At 49.3% G+C, this 16,528-nt stretch overlaps 1 protein-coding gene across 2 annotated transcripts; it reads right to left on the minus strand.

Annotated features, from left to right (window-relative positions):
- Positions 1 to 6,555: 6,555 nt before the first annotated feature.
- Positions 6,556 to 12,934, minus strand: SLC2A10 (solute carrier family 2 member 10). Of its 2 annotated transcripts, none has more exons than XM_030963295.1 (5): positions 12,885 to 12,934; positions 9,437 to 10,816; positions 8,269 to 8,391; positions 7,604 to 7,739; positions 6,556 to 6,935 (listed from the first exon to the last, which is right to left on the minus strand). In XM_030963295.1, the coding sequence occupies exons 1-5, from the start codon at positions 12,886 to 12,888 to the stop codon at positions 6,839 to 6,841; spliced, it is 1,740 nt and encodes a 579-aa protein (XP_030819155.1). In that variant the 5' UTR covers positions 12,889 to 12,934; the 3' UTR covers positions 6,556 to 6,838. The 2 variants fall into 2 exon arrangements, with proteins under 2 accessions (XP_030819155.1, XP_030819154.1); XM_030963294.1 differs by having other exon boundaries at positions 6,556 to 6,938.
- Between the last annotated feature and the right edge of the window lie 3,594 nt (positions 12,935 to 16,528).

Here is a 16,528-nt window from a genome sequence, read left to right on the forward strand (position 1 = left end):
TGGAATAGTGCCTGAGCTTCCCAGTGGTCAGGAAAAAGCTTGCAGGGAGCAGATGAGCAATTTCTTTTGTATTTTCCATCCATCAGGAAAAGCTGCATCTGAAAAAATAGCTGAACTGGAAAATAAAACTAGACAAGTCTGAACAAATATGGAAACCATCCCTGGCTTGGTATTGGAAAAGTCTCAAATGCTGGAAAGGAGAGAAGCAGAGAGCGGGAATGGATAAGTTTTGGCCTCTGTTAGGAATATGGAAGGAATTATTTCATTCTTTTTCCCCATCTATTTGTTCTCTATATGGCACTCTGTGTGGTTAACCCTCCATCTTTGTCATAAATATATGTGGCAGAGACAAGTTTTTTTCAGAGATCCCAACCAAAACATCTGTTTTGCATCTGTGGTTTTGCATATGTAAATATTATTACTAATAGTAGCAAAAGCCATCCTAATGGCAGCAGGAATAGAAACACTATTAATAGCCATGGTGCTGACATTTTATTTGTGTTGCTGCAGGAGTTCACATCGTGCACCAGCACTCAGCTGTGAGTTTGAGTGAGAACAAAAGGATGGCTGTGACCCCCAGGAGCTGTGAGTGAGCTGGGACACTGCCAGAGGTGTGGGGCCAGGATTGTCACTCTGGGACTGTGGCACCTGAACCTGACCATTTCCCCCAGACCCTTGCAGAAGACCTTCACAAGTGGAGATGGCTCCTTGCAACTCTTGTCATGGTGGTGAGGAGAGGAGGATTCCCAGTGGTGAGAGTGGCTGAAAAGTACCTGAAGAAAAATAGAAAACTTCCCAGTAAAGGCACTGATGTGATTCTTGCTTATCTGGAAACTGAATTTGTCCTGGTAGGTCCAGGGGAAGAGCAATGGTTTTGGTGTTGCTCCTGCTGCACCTGAGGTCTCGGCCCAGCCCAGCCAAAGATAGCTTGTGTCCCTCCCTACGGACAGCAGGCTCTTCTGGGTGGGTGACCTGTCAGAGCAACTCATTCTGCAAACCATCAGCAGTGGGGTGGAGACCTTATCTTTGTGTCTCTGCTTTGCTGCTGTGATTAACAGTGACAGCAACTCTCCTCCTTCCCTCTACTCATTGAATTAGGAGACCTCAGGGCTGGGGGAGCTGGGCCCAGGAGCAGCAGGAAGGAGGCCAGATGGAGCAGGAGGAACCAGGGCACAGGCCATAGATACCAAACCTGGAGAGCCTGGAGGTGCTGGTGCTGGCAGCAGCACTGCAGAGAGGAGAGATGCAATAAAAGGAGGAAGCTCCCTCCACGTTTTAGGCTTTGGTCTGACCCACACAGTGCCTGGAGACACACAAGCTAACAAAACACAACACACCCATCTCCTTCCAGGTTTAGCCTGGGTTGAACTGGTATCTTTGTTCCTATATGAGGACTGGTTTTTGTTCAGCTCTGGTTGTTTTGCTGGATCTGTAGTGCATTAAACAGCCCATCTTCTGGTTTGTATTTTTTCCAGTGATCGTGTTTCACGTATTCTGGCTCCTTTCAGCCAGCTCTGTATCCCCCCGAGCAGACACTAAGCAGGATCCAGTCCTTAAGCCTGCTGCCTTCACATGCACTAAAGGGATGTGGACTCACATCCCACATTTCTCTGCTGAGTTGTGGGAATATTTGCAGCAGGGACTCACACCTTGCTCTGCTTTCAGTCTGTCACCTGGATCACGTTACACAGCCGGACACTGCGGGCTCAGGGATGGTACATGCTGCCACTGACACTTCATGTCACCCCTCTACAGGCTGTTCCTTGTCTCCCTGTTCTTCTAAGTTCTTCTAAGCCTTCTAATGTTTACATTCTTGTAATGAACTTTCTCATGCATTTTTATGTAAATAATTATTGTTTTACATTCTTCTCTGGAGGAGGAGAAATTTGATGGACTGTTGTCTTGTCCAGTGTCATTGGAGAGGTGGCACTTTCATCCTCCAATCCACAGTCACTTTTGAAAGTCCATAAATGTTAGAGTCAAAAAATAAACTTCCCTTCTTTTCACCTTGGAGGTTCCAGTGTGTGTGTGTCATTTTATTTCGTGTCCTATAGTGACGGTTCCTAAAGCCAGTCTGGGCCAGCAAAAGTTTGTACTTATTTTTCACATCATTCAGATTTTCATTATGGCACGTATAAGAGTGGGGGGTGGCTTGTTGGTGCTTTTTAAAGATCTGCCCCAACAGCATCTTTCCTGGGCCACCAGGCTCTGCAGCATCCCTGTGGATGCCATGGGACAGAGAAAGAAACAGCAAGAGTTTCTCACAGCAGCTTGTGAGAATTTTTAGGGAGTTGTAAGGATGTGATAACTTGTTAAGTATAAACAAACTGCAGGTGGTATTTTTTTTACTTCATCTTTCTGTTCTTCTCAAGAAGAAAGGTCTTGCACTGAGATAGCAGCCACAGGACACCTAAATCTTTCAGAGAAAGAGGATTTATTGCTCCATTATCAGGAGAAATGAACTTCTTCCCACCTTGCTCGGGCAGGATGATGCTGTCAGGATTCAGAGGAAGAAGTTGATGATGACCAGACAGAATCCTGTGTTTGAATGGAATGTATGCATCATGTATGAGACGTATGAATATGCAAGAGGCTGTTGTTTCTAAGGGTTAATCCTCTGTTAACTTGTGTCCTTTTTCAGGCTTATGCTGCCCATAAAAAGGTACCCGGACTCCTGTAACTCTTTGTTTCTATTGTCTCATATTGTCCTAATCCAAATTGTCCACATTATTATTACTCTAATTGTATTACTATTTTTATAACCATTTTATAACTATCAAACTTTTAAAATTTTAAAAACAAGTGATTGGCGTTTTTCACAGCCAATCAAATAGAACGTATTGTATCACTATAAAAACCGCACGGTTTTCTTGAATAAAGCCTTTTTTTGCTCTTTCTACAATACTGCCTCCCGCCTGTTCCTGTGCCATTATAAAAACCACACGGTTCTCTTGAATAAAGCCTTCTTTGCTCTTTCTACAATCCTGCCTCCCGCCTGTTCCTGTGTCATTCTCTGCACAGGAGTGACACATCCCTGCGCCCAGCCCGAATCCTGAATCCTTTCCTCTGCAGCTCTCCAAGGGATGCTCCGCTGATCTTTTCCTGCCCACTCTGAGCAGCAGGCGGTGTGTGTGTGTGGGCTGGGCCTGGCGGGGCTCTGTGAGTGCAGTGATTATCCAGCAGCACCTCGGGGGCAGGCAGGGGCCGCTCCGAGCCGGGCTGGATGCGCGCCTGGACCATTTCAGCGATGCAGCACCGCCCGCCCCTCGCACAGCTCACGGGCATCCCTCACCGAAACCTGCCTGCCTGGAAGGCTGTCTGCACAACCCGGGGAAAAAGAAAGGCATGACAGCACAATTAGTGAGAGCAAATGAAAGGCTGTTTGAAGAGGAGGAGGGAGGAAAGGGGAGAGCTGCATAAATCCCTGGTGGGGTTTTGGGCTTGACATCAAAACCCCTTAACAGTGTATTACTTCAGCCCCCGATGTGGACAGATGTTGAGCTGTGGCTCAAAGGAAGTCAGAAATCTTTCCTTAGAAAAAATTTGGCCAGGAAACTAAAGAAAATATTGTGAAAGAAAAGGAAATAAAAGCCCACTAAAGAAGATTTATCACTGCCTCAAGCATTTCTGTATCCTCTGGTCTTATGAGGTCTCAGCCTCAGGGGAGGGAAGAAGAGAAACAGCCTGTTGCTATGTTAATGGGTTAAAATTTGGAGTGGGGACACATTTGTCCAGTTAGATGATGATGGAGGGAGCTAACTCACCCAGGCAAGCTCTCTTCTCATCCATGCTGACCCCAGACAGCCTTCAGGGGCCTCTGGCACCAGCTTGCAGCATTCCCCAGCACACCCAACCCAGCTGCCCTTTTTGCCCACTCATTCCCATTTCTCAGGGTTTTACAGAGCCCTTTGTCAATGGCAAAATGTTCATTCCTAAAAGAGTTTAGTATCATCCACAAACATGGAGATTTTGCTGTCCATTCCCTTGCCAACACTGAAGGTGCTGAATAAAACCAGACCCAGCAGAGATTCTTGGGCAGTCTGGTTACTGAATCTCATTTATCTTCAAAAACTGCCTATTAAAGCTTGCACTTTGCTACCTTAGACAGGAATATCCTTAAAGAGGTTTCAGTGTATAAAAGAAGCATTGTTTCAATCCCCTGGCAATGTAAATGTTTTTTAAAATAATTTTGACAAAATCTTTCATCTGTCTGTTGGGTCTTCCCTATTCACGTGAATAGTTGATATATTCCTAGAGTCCCAGTATGGTGGCAAGGGAAGCTTTCCCTCTTTGGCATCCCTGTGTGCTGGCTCTGTCCCAGCTGCCCATGTGCTTGCTGCTGGTGAGACCCCACCACCCCAGCAGGGACAGAGGTGACACTCACCCCTGCAGCTCCCAGGTCCCCTTCCAGAGCTTGGTTTGTACCTCAGAGCTGCACCAGCAACCTGCCACCCCTCTGGTACTGCAGTCATTTGGAAAGTCACACTGATCCAGTGCCTCTAATTTACTGGCTGTGAGGTTCTTCCAAATACCTGCAGCAGTGCAGACCAACACAGTTGTGCCCAAGCTGTCTCATCATGTCTGATCCTCCCTGGCACCCTGTTGCGTCTTTGTACTGAGCAATGGCTCCCCAGCCAGTTTCTTCCTTTTGGTATAGTTAAATAAAGATTTTTAGAAGATACTTGCAAGATCTTTGCAAGATCTTCATGCTCTTTTTTAGCTGTCTTTTCTGTCTGCTCTTTACTCACCGTGTTTTATGGCTTTTCCTTTTCTCTTCATGTGGGAAACCTTTTCACTTTTCAAACACTGACCTTCTCCCTGTGATACCTCCTTAACCTTAGCAGTGAGTCAGGCAGCGTGATTTTTAGGACCTCTTAGTTATTTTTTGAGTTGTGGCACATGTTTTGCTTAGGCTTTAACAGAGCATTTTTTAATCACCTCCAGACTGCTTGCTTTCTGCCTGCTCCTTTTTTGGTTTGTTGTTATTGACTAATCACCTTCTTTTTTCATAGTTCCCTTTCTTGAAATTGTAGAGCCCCAGGCTGGATTTATTTGGTGTGCACTCTCCCACTACAGCATTAAAGGTTGTTTTGTGGTCACTAGCAGAGACCAGCTCTGCCACAAACACCTTGTGAAGCAGGTCCTGTGCACCTCTCCCCACCAAACCCAGAGCACAGCCCTCCCTGCACTTCCAGCACTGCTTGGTCCTGGAGACCCTTTACTGTACCCAAACCCACTTTTTATTCCTTCCTGATGGATCACTGAGCTGAATAACTTCTCCAATCTCATTTTATATTTACTCTGGGCTCACTGAGCCCCCTTACCAGGAGCTGTCTCACAGCTTTCTGTACCATCACCACAGCACCTGGCACTGTCCCCAGCCCTGTCTGCTGACCCCAGAGCTAATTCAGGTGCTCTCCCAGCACAGCCAGCCCTGCCTGCTGCCCCTTGTCCCCCAAGACCCCAGTATCCCCATCCTCTGCCCTGCCCCATGTCCTCCTGACACCACAGCATCCCCATCCTGTGCCTGGCCCCTGGTCCGATGTGGGAACCCAGCACATCCCTCTGGCTGTCCTGAGCAGCCAGGACCCCTGCCAGGGGGCTCAGAGACCCTGGCACAGAGCCCAAAACACCTGTGGGTTTGATTGTGACCCGTGGAGCAAATTACCAACCTTGTATGAAGATCAGCAAGCCACGACAGTTTTAAGTAGAATAATAGTGAAGTTATCACAGGGTGGAAAAGTAGATTTTAGGGTTTTTGATATGGGGGTTCAGGAGGCAAGATGGAGGGAACTGGGTGTGTCCAGCCTTTCTCCTTCTTCTTCTTGGCCTCCATCTTCTGCTGGGATGTTGGCACTTTTAGATTGGTCTAGAGTAGAAGCTCACTGTCTAAAATAGGTGATAGGTATTGGGAAGTAATTGTAAATATTGTATGTGTAGTTTTTAGTATAAAGACAACACCACCCCGGGGGCAGGCAGAGTACCTGGAACTGTCCTGCTGGATGGACCTCGGCAGGGCAGGAGAAAATTTTTTATAGATAAGGAACAATGAACAACCTTGAGACCGAGAAATGAAGAGCTCTGACTCATTCCTCAAGCGCCGGGCTGGGAAAAGAGACTTTAACAATCTCGGGGTCACAGCGAGCCAGAAAGGCCCCGAGAGTCCCCCTGAGACCCCAGCATCCCCATCCTCTGCCCTGCCCCTGGTCCCTGTGACACCCCAGCATCCCCATCTCTGCCTTGTCCCCTGCTCACCCCCAGGCAGGTACCCCCAATTCCCGCTGGCATATCCCTCCTGCCGGGCCCTGCCAGGCCCCGGGCACGGTGCGGGAGGCAGGGAAGGGGCTCCGGGGGTGCGGGGCTCTGATTTTGGGCATTGCGGGCTCTGACCGTGGAGCCCCGAGCGGGCGGTGCCGGCCGCCCACTGGCGGCAGGGCCGGTGCGATGCGGGGCGCCCTCCCCGGCCCCATCCTGGTGTTCCAGAGACCTGGAAAATAACACAGCCTGCTCAAAAACGAGCCTCAGGGATGGGGAAATTGTCAGCAAAAGCCGTGTTTTAATTCCTGCGTATAAAACCACGAACCTCTTAAATGCTAGGAGACACAAATGATTAAAAATTCAAAGATATCAAAGGAAGGATGTATTCCCTGCCTGGGGACAGAGATTCCCCAAGGACCCAAAGGACATGCTGTTGGTGTGTTCCCAGATCCAGGGCACTGCAGGGGGAATTGTCACTGGCCACAGTCACCAGTTCAAAGCCCCAGAGAAGTAGTGTCCTGGTGGCCCAGCCTGCTCCTCTGCTGCTGCAGCTCCTCACACTCGATGCTGTGGGCAGGTTTCATGTGCTGCTGGAGTGCTCCACTCTCTGGTACAGTGCATGTGTGCAGCTGGCTCCTCTTCCACGTCTCTGCTTGAACACATTTGCTTCCCACACCCTGCTGGGCAGTGATGAAGGTCAGGAGCAGCAGCTGCAGCAGCAGGGAGCTGGGCAGGGGCTGACAGCAGCCACCCCTCCTGCCCCCAGGGCTGTGTGCTCCCTCCCCTTGGCATCAGCACCATCTCCCCTGCTCCAGCAGCGCCTGCCCTGCCACTTCCATCACAACCAGGGTGGCAAAACCACATTTTGATCTTCCCTAGTCCATTACAAGCTTTGTGTGAAAATTACCAGGTGGGAGCCCATGCTCCAGGAGATGTCTCTGCCTCAGAGGAGAAGGATCAGCCTGGGCTTATTCTAAGATGAAAGGACAGGACTATCATCCCCTCCTGCCTCCTCTCAGTCCTGACCTTCCTGTCCCATGTTGTGGTCCTGGTCTCCTCTCCTCCATGAGTTTTTAACCCATTGTTCTTGAGTGTCACTACTGCCCTGTAGCATTACAGCTACAAGGCTCAGGGCAGTGACCTGCTGGTGAAGGCACTGCAGCCTCCTGCAAGGCTCAGGGCAGTGACCTGCTGGTGAAGGCACTGCAGCTCCCCCACCCTGTCCCACTGCCCTGCCACAAACTTGACATTTTCTATTTTCTCAGTAGCAATGCCACAGAGGCCAGGGGCTGGCAGTGGGCAGCCCCCAAAGGCAGCACTCCTGCTGGGACAGCAGCACACCTACCTTTTCCTGGAGAGCTGCTGCTCTATCTCCTCCAGGGACTGTCCTTTTGTTTCAGGCACAAAAAGGTAAATGAATACAACAGCCATCACTCCCATCAGCCCATAGAGAAGAAACATCCAAGAGAATCCAATGGCATCTGCAGAGATTCAGGTGTGTGAGTGTAGGAGTCACGTTGTGGGGTACAAAGGAAACTGCTTCCTTACTGTGAGGTGGCCATTGGTGCCTGACAGGGGCACCTTATTTTGTGAAGCCTTCAAGAGGGTTGGGAAACTCCTTAATTGCAAGGTTTGGACTGAGAATTAGCAAAGAGAAAGGTTGGTGCATGCCAGGCTTTGCCAGCAGCAGGGGAAGAAGGCAGCTGAGGGCCAGGGCCAGCAGTGCCTGCTGAGCAGTGCTGAAAAGCTGCCTGTGTGGAAGCTGCAGACTCTGAGTTTCCTGAAACTGTGGTGCTACAGTGCAGCCCAGTGGGCAACTGGTGATTTTTATAAACGAGAGGCTCTGAGCAGAGCTGCTGGTGCCTGGCTTTCCTGCTCTCAGGGCCAAAGGGTCACACCTATTCCAGCTTCAAGTCTTCACAGTTCAAAATGCCACTTCATCTCCAAATGGCTCGTGGTGGCCTTCCCTAACCAGCTGTGGGAGGAGAGGGAGGGGAAGGGGCTACTCACCAATAAGGTCCAGGAAGGAGAGGCTGATCAGTAAATTAGCAGCCCAGTTAAAGCTGTTACAGAAGGCAAAGGCTCTTCCTCTTATCCCAGCAGGGTAAATCTCACTCAGGACCAGCCAGGTCACTGCACAGATTAGAGAGATCACAAAGACAGCGTGGAGTTAAGCAATTTGTTTGGGAAATGGGCAAGGGAGATTTCAGCAGGGGGTTTAAACTCTGGCTTCACCCAGCACCCGCTGCTGGTGGTGTCAAACATTCATCGATCTCAGAGGCTGATCACAGCAGAACCCTTCAAACCTCCTGTGCTCAACGCTTCATGGAGGAATGAAATGGCAATAAACAGGCCCAGGGAGTAAAGAAGAAAGCAGGGTAGCTGGTAATTCCATTCACAGGAGATGAAGAGATCTGACAGGCCTGCTGTCAGGTCATGCTCTTTGTAAAGAAATGAGAAAAGGGTGGAATTAGGTAGACAACATTGCATTTGGGCTAAAATCAGAGTTAAAGCAATACATATCTTTAAGTCTCTCTCATCCTGGGGTTATTTTGCTTGGAATAATTTGCAAGGTGGCTATCAAACCCATGAGACTTGCTCACCTAACATTCTTTTCTTGATTTAAATGCTGTTTTCTCACATCAAGGCGTTTACATGCCAGAAAACAGTAGAATTTACAAGAAAGCAATAATTAATGTTCAATCTAATCTGATGAAAAACAATTAATAATACATAGACTAAAAGAACCCAAATTGATATTGAGAAACTTCAAAAGAGGTTCAACTTCCAGTTCTGCACTGACTCTCATAATCACACAGCAGAAGCCCTTCAGTCCCTCTGTCCTCAGCCCTGTATTTTCCTCCTCACCAGGGTGGCAGGAAGTTTATCTAGTGTTTGTAGGGTTTGTAGGATGTTCTGATTTTCCATTGAACTTCAGAGAAAAAAACAGCTTTACCAGGGTAGTGAATAGCATGGAAGAGAAAGTTACCCCAGTGCTGTAGCTGACAGAGCTGCAGTGCTAGAATTGATTCAGGGGGCAGGAGGGGACATATTTCCAGCTGCCAGACAGTGAGCTGCTCAGCACAGCAGATACACAAGGAATGGTTCAGGCAGGCAGCTTGCAGACCAGCCCTAGTTTTATTCTCTGGGTTAATGCAAGGATAAACACCACACTTACTTGGCCCAAATCCAATTGAGAAGGCACTCACAAAGGCCATCATGCTCAGCAGTGTAATCCAATTTAAGGCTGTGTGTTGTGCCCAGGGAGCAGCACCGACGGGAGGGCTGGTGCTTTCCAGTGCTCCTTTCCTGGACTGACCTGCCAAGTCCCTTTTCTGAGTGAGGGGAGGATTAGGAACAACCTCTTTGCTTTGAGTGCTGGCAAAAACTTCCATGAGGCTCCCTGTGGCAGCAAAATCAGGGCTTGCCTGACTTCTGGCAGCACCTGATGCTGGCGGGACGGGTGACACAGCAGCCTGGGGGAGCACAGGTGGGGTCAGGGGGTGCTGGCTGAGGCTCTGGGATGCACTGGGGCCTGTGGCTGCCCTGCAGTCCCTGGCCATGGCCAGCGGAGACATGCGGCTGGTGAGGCCCAGGCTGGTGACAGACATGGCCATCACCACACAGCCTGCCATGAGCAGCACCCTCCTGCCTGCCTTGTCTGCCAAGGCCATGGCCACCAGCGTGACCACCACCTTGATTGCTCCCAGCCCAACTGAGGCCAGGATGGCTGAGGAGTTGCTCTGGAACCCCACGGAGTGGAAGATTTTGGAGGCATAGCCCAGCACATTGGGCTGCCCAGTGAACTGCTGGAACAGCACCAGCCCCAGGCCCACCAGAGTCCGTCTCCTCATGTTGTCTCTGCTCCTAAAAAGATCAAGAAATGAGTAATGCTTCTCCTGATAGGGCTCCCGCTTGGCTGCTGCTCTGTCCTCTGTGTCCTGCAATGGGATGAGGCCCTTCTGGCAGTCTGAGTCCCACGAGCTTAATTTAACTGGGTTCACTGGGAGAAAGAGGATGCTCAGGAACTGCATGGCTGCCGGGGCAATGGCCAGTCCAAACATGTACCTCCACCCCTCATCCACGTCTGCAAAGACATAATTCAGTGCATAGGAGAGCAGGATGCCCACAGTGATTCCTGCTTCGTAGAGAGACACCAGCAGCCCTCGCTGGTGAGCAGCCACCATTTCTGAGACGTAGATGCAGCAGGCCATGGATGAGACAGAGATGGCAAAGCCCACAGTCACTCTCCCAATGACCAGCACGGTGAGTGACCTGGCCAGAGTGAGGATGAGGCTGCCCACCAGCAGCACCAGGTTGCTGACCAGGATTGCTCTCCTGCGGCCGTGGCGGTCGATGAGGATGCCCCCAGCCAGGGAGGCGAGGAGGGCTCCGACGAGGACGGCGCTCACCAGAACCTCTTGCTCAAAGCAGCTGAGCTGAAAGTCTGCCTGCAGCTGCAGCAGTGCTCCAGAGATTATCCCCAGCTCGTATCCAAATATCAGCCCGCCCAGGAGAGACACTGTTCCGGACAAGAGGAGGACCAGCAGTGCACGACCTGGAAAACAAGCAAGCAGGGCTAGGTTCAGTTTTCTGATGCTATAAAACAAGCTGTCAGCATGCACAGGCTGGAAGAACTCTCCCAGGACAGCCACAGTTTTCCACCAACAAAGTCATGATGTGGAATTCCCCCACAGGTCACTAAGTCCCATGTATAGAGGCACTTGCAGACAGTCACACAACCCACCAGACTTCCACTAACTGCAGGGGTACTTATTTGGGGTGCAGGACTTTGAAATCAGGATTTTTAAACAGAGTTAAGACTTGTTTTTAAGTGCAGGACAGTGATTTGCAGTGCCTGGAATTGCACAGTGGGATCCTCTGTGGTATCTCTTGATTGTAACTACAAAATTTGTTCTGGGCAGGAAATGCAGCTTCTGCTTTCTGGTTCTGCATTATCATTTTCACATTTCAGTGCACATGGTATGACCAGCACTCCCTGCAGGTTTTGCATTCTTACTTCCTATCTTGTGGTTAAAAGCCCTGCTCAAAAAAGTTTATTTTTCCTTTATTTCCTCCTTTAGTTAATCTTGTGCCCTCTGTGGGGTGCCCCTGATTTCTTCATTTCTCCTTCCGCAGCCCACAGCTCCCAGGATCTCCAAGTCAATTGCGGTCTCCTCAAGCTGGTCCAGGCCCACAGGACGAACTTCATTGTGAGCTGAAAAGTTCACTGTTGCCACCCTCAAACACAAGAAGTGACTCTTTGACCTTGCCCTTCCCACAGGGCTGAGCGTGCCAGTTTCCTAAGCATGAAAGTTTAGCTAATTTAAGACAAAAACAACAAAAACAAACTCAAACCAACCCACCCCGAACAACCCTACAAAACCAAGGTGCTGCACGTGCTTCTCACCAAGGGGAGGAGATGAAGGGGTGACTATGTGTGAACCATGAGCCATGTTCCACCAGCAGGGATTGCACTGAGACAAGAGCTGATTTGGGGACCTCTGAGGACAGAAGTGACAGTGACCTCACCTCCAACCACACTTTTGAAGCATAGGTGGATTAGTTTTGGGGTTTGTGCTGTTTTGCAGCACGTAATGCTATCTGCATTCTTTTGTTTAATTAGAAATACTCACAGTTTTGGTAGACTGTAAGTGGAAAAAATGTTGGCACAACTAACAGACCATGGAAACTTTTCTCACCCTGCTGAAGGAGTTTTTTCCTGTCACAAGCTGTGTTTAATGGGAACTGTCTCCGCGTGGCTTTTAATTACTGTTATCAATAAAGGCTATTTCTCAGTGATGGCTGTATATAAATACAATTATTTTTATTTATTCTGCAACCCTCTGTGTTTCATTTGTGCTACTTATGCCGTCCCAGCTATCCCAGTCCCTTCCACCATGCTCTGTGTGACCATCTGCGCTGCTTTTAGCACTCCTTGTCCATGTTATGCAGATAATTAGAAAAAATATCTGCTGAGAACATAAGGCGTAAGTGGCCATCCCATGAGCTTCAGGCCACAAATTCTATTAGACACAGACAGTCCCATGGCTGATTTCATCAGGTTTTGCTGCATTTCTTGTTAACTTAATAAGCACTCATGGCTTATGAACTTTGACTGAAATCCAGTTTGTGTATGATCTATTCTGACGTAGCTGGGGAATTGGAGGACTCTTCAGATCTCTACACGGGGTTTGGAGGAGCAGGGAGCTGTGCCAGGCGATTTTCTCCCTACAGCAAACGGGAGAGGACCGTGCTGCAGGGCAGGGCAGTGACCGACTGTCCGGCCGGGCTGGGGCTGGCACCGGGCTGACCCGGGCTCTGCTCACCCCAGGGCCAAGGCCAGAAATGGGCACAGCAAACCCAGCTCCCTCCATGCTCCCGAGCCCGCTCCCCGCCCGGAACAGCCCCGGGAACGAACCACAGGAAATTCCTTGGCTCCTACGCTCGCCTGTACGCGCTGCTGGGACCGCTAAAAACAGCACAGAAAGAAAGGAAGGGGCGGGGGATGCACCCAAACCTTTAGGAAAAGTTGCAAACTTTTTGGTTTTTGGAAATTCCTCCCCGGGGCAGCCCGTTCCCGTTCCTCCCCGGCTGCCCCCCGTCCCGTCCCGTCCCGCACTCACCCATGGCGGGGCCGAGCCCCGGAGCGCAGCGGGCGGAGCGGGGCCGGAGCGGCGGCCGCAGCCACGTCGCTGTGCCCTGCCCCCGGCCGGGCAGCCTGGGGCTTGTAGTCGCCCTGCCCGGCCCTCGCGGGGGCGGGGGTCCCGGCCCGGGGGCGCTGCACCGCCCCGGAGCGGTGCCGGGAGCGGAGCCGGGTCCGCGGGGATGGGGGAGCCCGGCGGGGTGGCCGGGGACACGGAGCTGCGCGGCGATTTGGTCCGTGTGAAAAACGCCAATCGCTTGTTTTTAAAATTTTAAAGGTTTAATAGTAATAAAATGGTTATAAAAATAGTAATGCAATTAGAGTAATAATAAGGTGGACGTTTTGAATTAGGACAATATGAGACAATAGAAACAAAGAGTTACAGGGTCCGGCTACCTTTTTCTGGGCAGCATAAGCCTGAAAAAGGACCCATGTTAACACAGGATTAACCCTTAAAAACAACAACATGTTGCATATTCATATATCTCATACATGATGCATACATTCCATTCAAACACAGGATTCTGTCTGGTCAGTGCCAACTTCTTCCTCTTAATCCTAACAGCGTCATCCTGCCCGAGCGAGTTCGTTTCTCCTGATAATGGAGAAATAAATACTCTTTCTCTGAAAGATTTAGATGTCCTGTGGCTGCTATCTCAGTGCGAGTCCGTTCTTTAGAAAAAAAAAGTATCCTACATAGCCTAGTTTCTATTTTAACATTTTGTTATAACCTAAAACTATATCTAACACACTACTTAAGAGAATTAATACAGCATTACTTTCTAACACAACACATATAATATTCATTTTAATATTTGCGAAAAGCCAGTCATAAAATATGCATTTTTCAAAGTTCAGAAACGAGGATGTGGCTCTGGTGGCTGGAACGTCAGCTCTGTCCCCAGCCTGTCTCACTGGAGGAACAGAAATCTCCTCACTGCCAGCAAGCTGCTCCTGTGCCGCTCTCTCTAGATGAGGAAGCCTCCAGAAAGTGCACAAGAGATCGACAGTTTATTCATGTTTTTAGGTAGCTCAGCTGGAAAGCCACAGAAACCTGCTAAGAAAGGGGTGGCCACTTGAAAGCTGAACCAGTTCATGGCAGACAGCAAACACTACATGTTTGTGTCTGGGCTAATGCTCCACCTTTGGGGAGCACAGGGGGATGCAGGGGATGCAGGGGATGCAGTGTGATCTTGCCCATGATCTCTGGCCCCCAGAGCTCAAGCCAAGGCACTTTGGGTGAGCTGTGTTAGGAACTGGAGATGTCTCCCATGCATTGCTCCCCACCATGCCAGGCAGAGCCAGAGAGAACCCCGAGTCCTCATCAGCCTCAGGGCAAACTCACTCTTGGCTACATGATCTCCAATTTGCCTGGACAATCCCTTCTTTCTGAAATTATTTCAGTGTGAGAAGGAATAAATTATATTTTTCTCTATGGTCACTCAGCATTTATTTTTCTGCCAGCTGAACATTTTCTGGAGGCTTCTTGGTCTCCAGCAGGACAAGAAATATTATTAGCACTGAGAACACGAAGGTGAGGTCTTGGTGAGCACAGGAAGAGCTTTATGGTGTGTTTACCAAAGGAGGACAAAAAGATGACATCAGTGTGTACAGAAATGCAGCTGTCACATGGACACTGTGGAGGCTGTGGGTTATTGTCCTCTGCAAAAAGGGTGAAAACCTGCTATGATGTGCAGCAGGCATAATTTGGGAAGAAAAAATCTTTCTTTGGGGTCCTTAAAGTACAGATTTCTTATTGCAACTTTTGTAGCCAGTGAATGTTCTGGGCCTGCTGAAAGAATTCACAGAATTCACAAAATGATTGGGTTGAAAGAGACCCTCAAGATCATCAAGTCCAACCCATTCCCCAACACTTGAACTAAACCATGGCACCGAGTGCCACATCCAATCTTTTTTTAAACACATCCAGGCATGGTGACTCCACCACCTCCCCGGGCAAACCATTCCAGAACTTTATCACTCTTTCTGTTAAAAATTCTCATTTCTTTCTTTTTTTTTTTTTCCTTTCTTTTTCTTTTTTTTCTTTTTTTCCCAGCACCTTTGTCCCTAAGCTCCACGTGAGAACGCCTGGGGAGGGGTTGGATCCACCAACGCTTCGTGCCTGCAGGCACGTTCCCGTCCTTGCTTCCTCCTGTGATGCCTTCCTCCTCCTCCTGTCTGCAGTCCGTGTGGCTTGGCAGTGCCATTTCCCCTCCGATCCTTATCTCGATCCCGGCTGCCGGGCTTGCGGGGCGGACAGCTCCTCCCCAGGGCTCAGATATCCATGCCCAGGGCTGACACATCCATCCCAGGGCTGAGCCGCAGGAATGCGCTCCTGAGAGCCCTGCCTCGGGAACCGCAGCCTGTGTTTGGCACCACCATCTGCCTGTGATTGCTGGAAATGTTACCTTCTACCTCTGAGCTGGAGCAGCTGAGAGGCTCTAAATTCACAAATTGACATACAAATAGAACAGGAGAAAGAAATCCATCCTGGGAAAAGGAAGATGTGTTCAGGAATCCTCATCACAGCCTCAAGAGTATTTTCTTCCACTATGGTTGACCCTTAGGAAGGGGCTCAGGGGAGCAAAGTGACCAAACTCAGTTCAGTTCTTGATGGAAATGATGGTCCCAGAGCTGGCAGAAGTGTCATAGCTGGCCTGGATGGAGCCAGCTCACAGGAACCTGCATTTATTGCATGTTCATTTACATCCCAGAGAGGTTCTCCTCCTGATGCCAGGCTGCAGGTGTTTTCTGCTAGGTTGTCCTACCCCAGGGAGTTCCCTGGCAATGCTGCTCAGCAGCGCTGGTCCCAGCAGGAATCTTGTTCCCTTGAACATTTTAGGGATGCCTCCAGCATGGCACCCTGCAACAACTCAAACTCATCCCTTTTCCCATCTGTCCAGCTCCGAGGATGGCAGCGTCCATCCCTAAAGAAGCTGGGAGAGCTGCTTCCAGGGCTGAACATGATGCCAAGGGATCTGTAGGACAGCAGGGAGGAGCCCATGAAACCTGTCTTGATTCCCATTAGCTTTGTTTGCTGGGCTGCAATTTTTAACTTAATTACATTGTTTGTGAAAGGAGAGTTTGTAAATGTTTGTCACAGGAGCACAAAGTTACATAATGAAACCATTTACCAGTCTGTGGCTTCAGAGCAGTTCTCTGGGGTCATTCAATATTCCAATAAAAATACTGGGTGATACCATAAATATTGTAAATGGCTCTAGTTAGTTTCCAAGGGCTATGTCAACTGTTTATTGCTTTACAAGAGGAAAGAATAAGTGGAATCACAGGGAAGATAAAATTTAAATAAATAAAATAAAGGGGGAAATAAAGCAAAAATATTTTCTTTCATATTTTGAAAGCTCTGGAGGAGGTTTTAGCCAGCATGAGAGAAAACCATCATGTTTGCCAGAATAATGAACCCAAGGCTATGTGTGTGCACTTGCTTATAGTTTATATGTGTGTCTGTGGGGGTATCTGTGCACAGATGCTCTCATAAAATCTGTTCACAACACAGGGAAAACCTTCTACTTTGAGAGTTTGAGGCATTTGCAAATTCCAGCCACAGAGCATTCACCCCATTCCCTGGGCAAGCCCTGCCACAGCTGCAGGAGGGTGCCACGG

The sequence above is a fragment of the Camarhynchus parvulus genome, chromosome 20 (assembly GCF_901933205.1).
Source record: "Camarhynchus parvulus chromosome 20, STF_HiC, whole genome shotgun sequence".
Classification (NCBI taxonomy): domain Eukaryota; kingdom Metazoa; phylum Chordata; class Aves; order Passeriformes; family Thraupidae; genus Camarhynchus; species Camarhynchus parvulus.

Coding starts and splice junctions, on each gene's coding strand:
- SLC2A10 (XM_030963294.1), bottom strand. Junction 8,392..9,436: donor CTCAATTGGATTTGGGCCAA/GTAAGTGTGGTG, acceptor TAATCTGTGCAG/TGACCTGGCTGGTCCTGAGT. Junction 7,740..8,268: donor CTCCTTCCTGGACCTTATTG/GTGAGTAGCCCC, acceptor GAATCTCTGCAG/ATGCCATTGGATTCTCTTGG.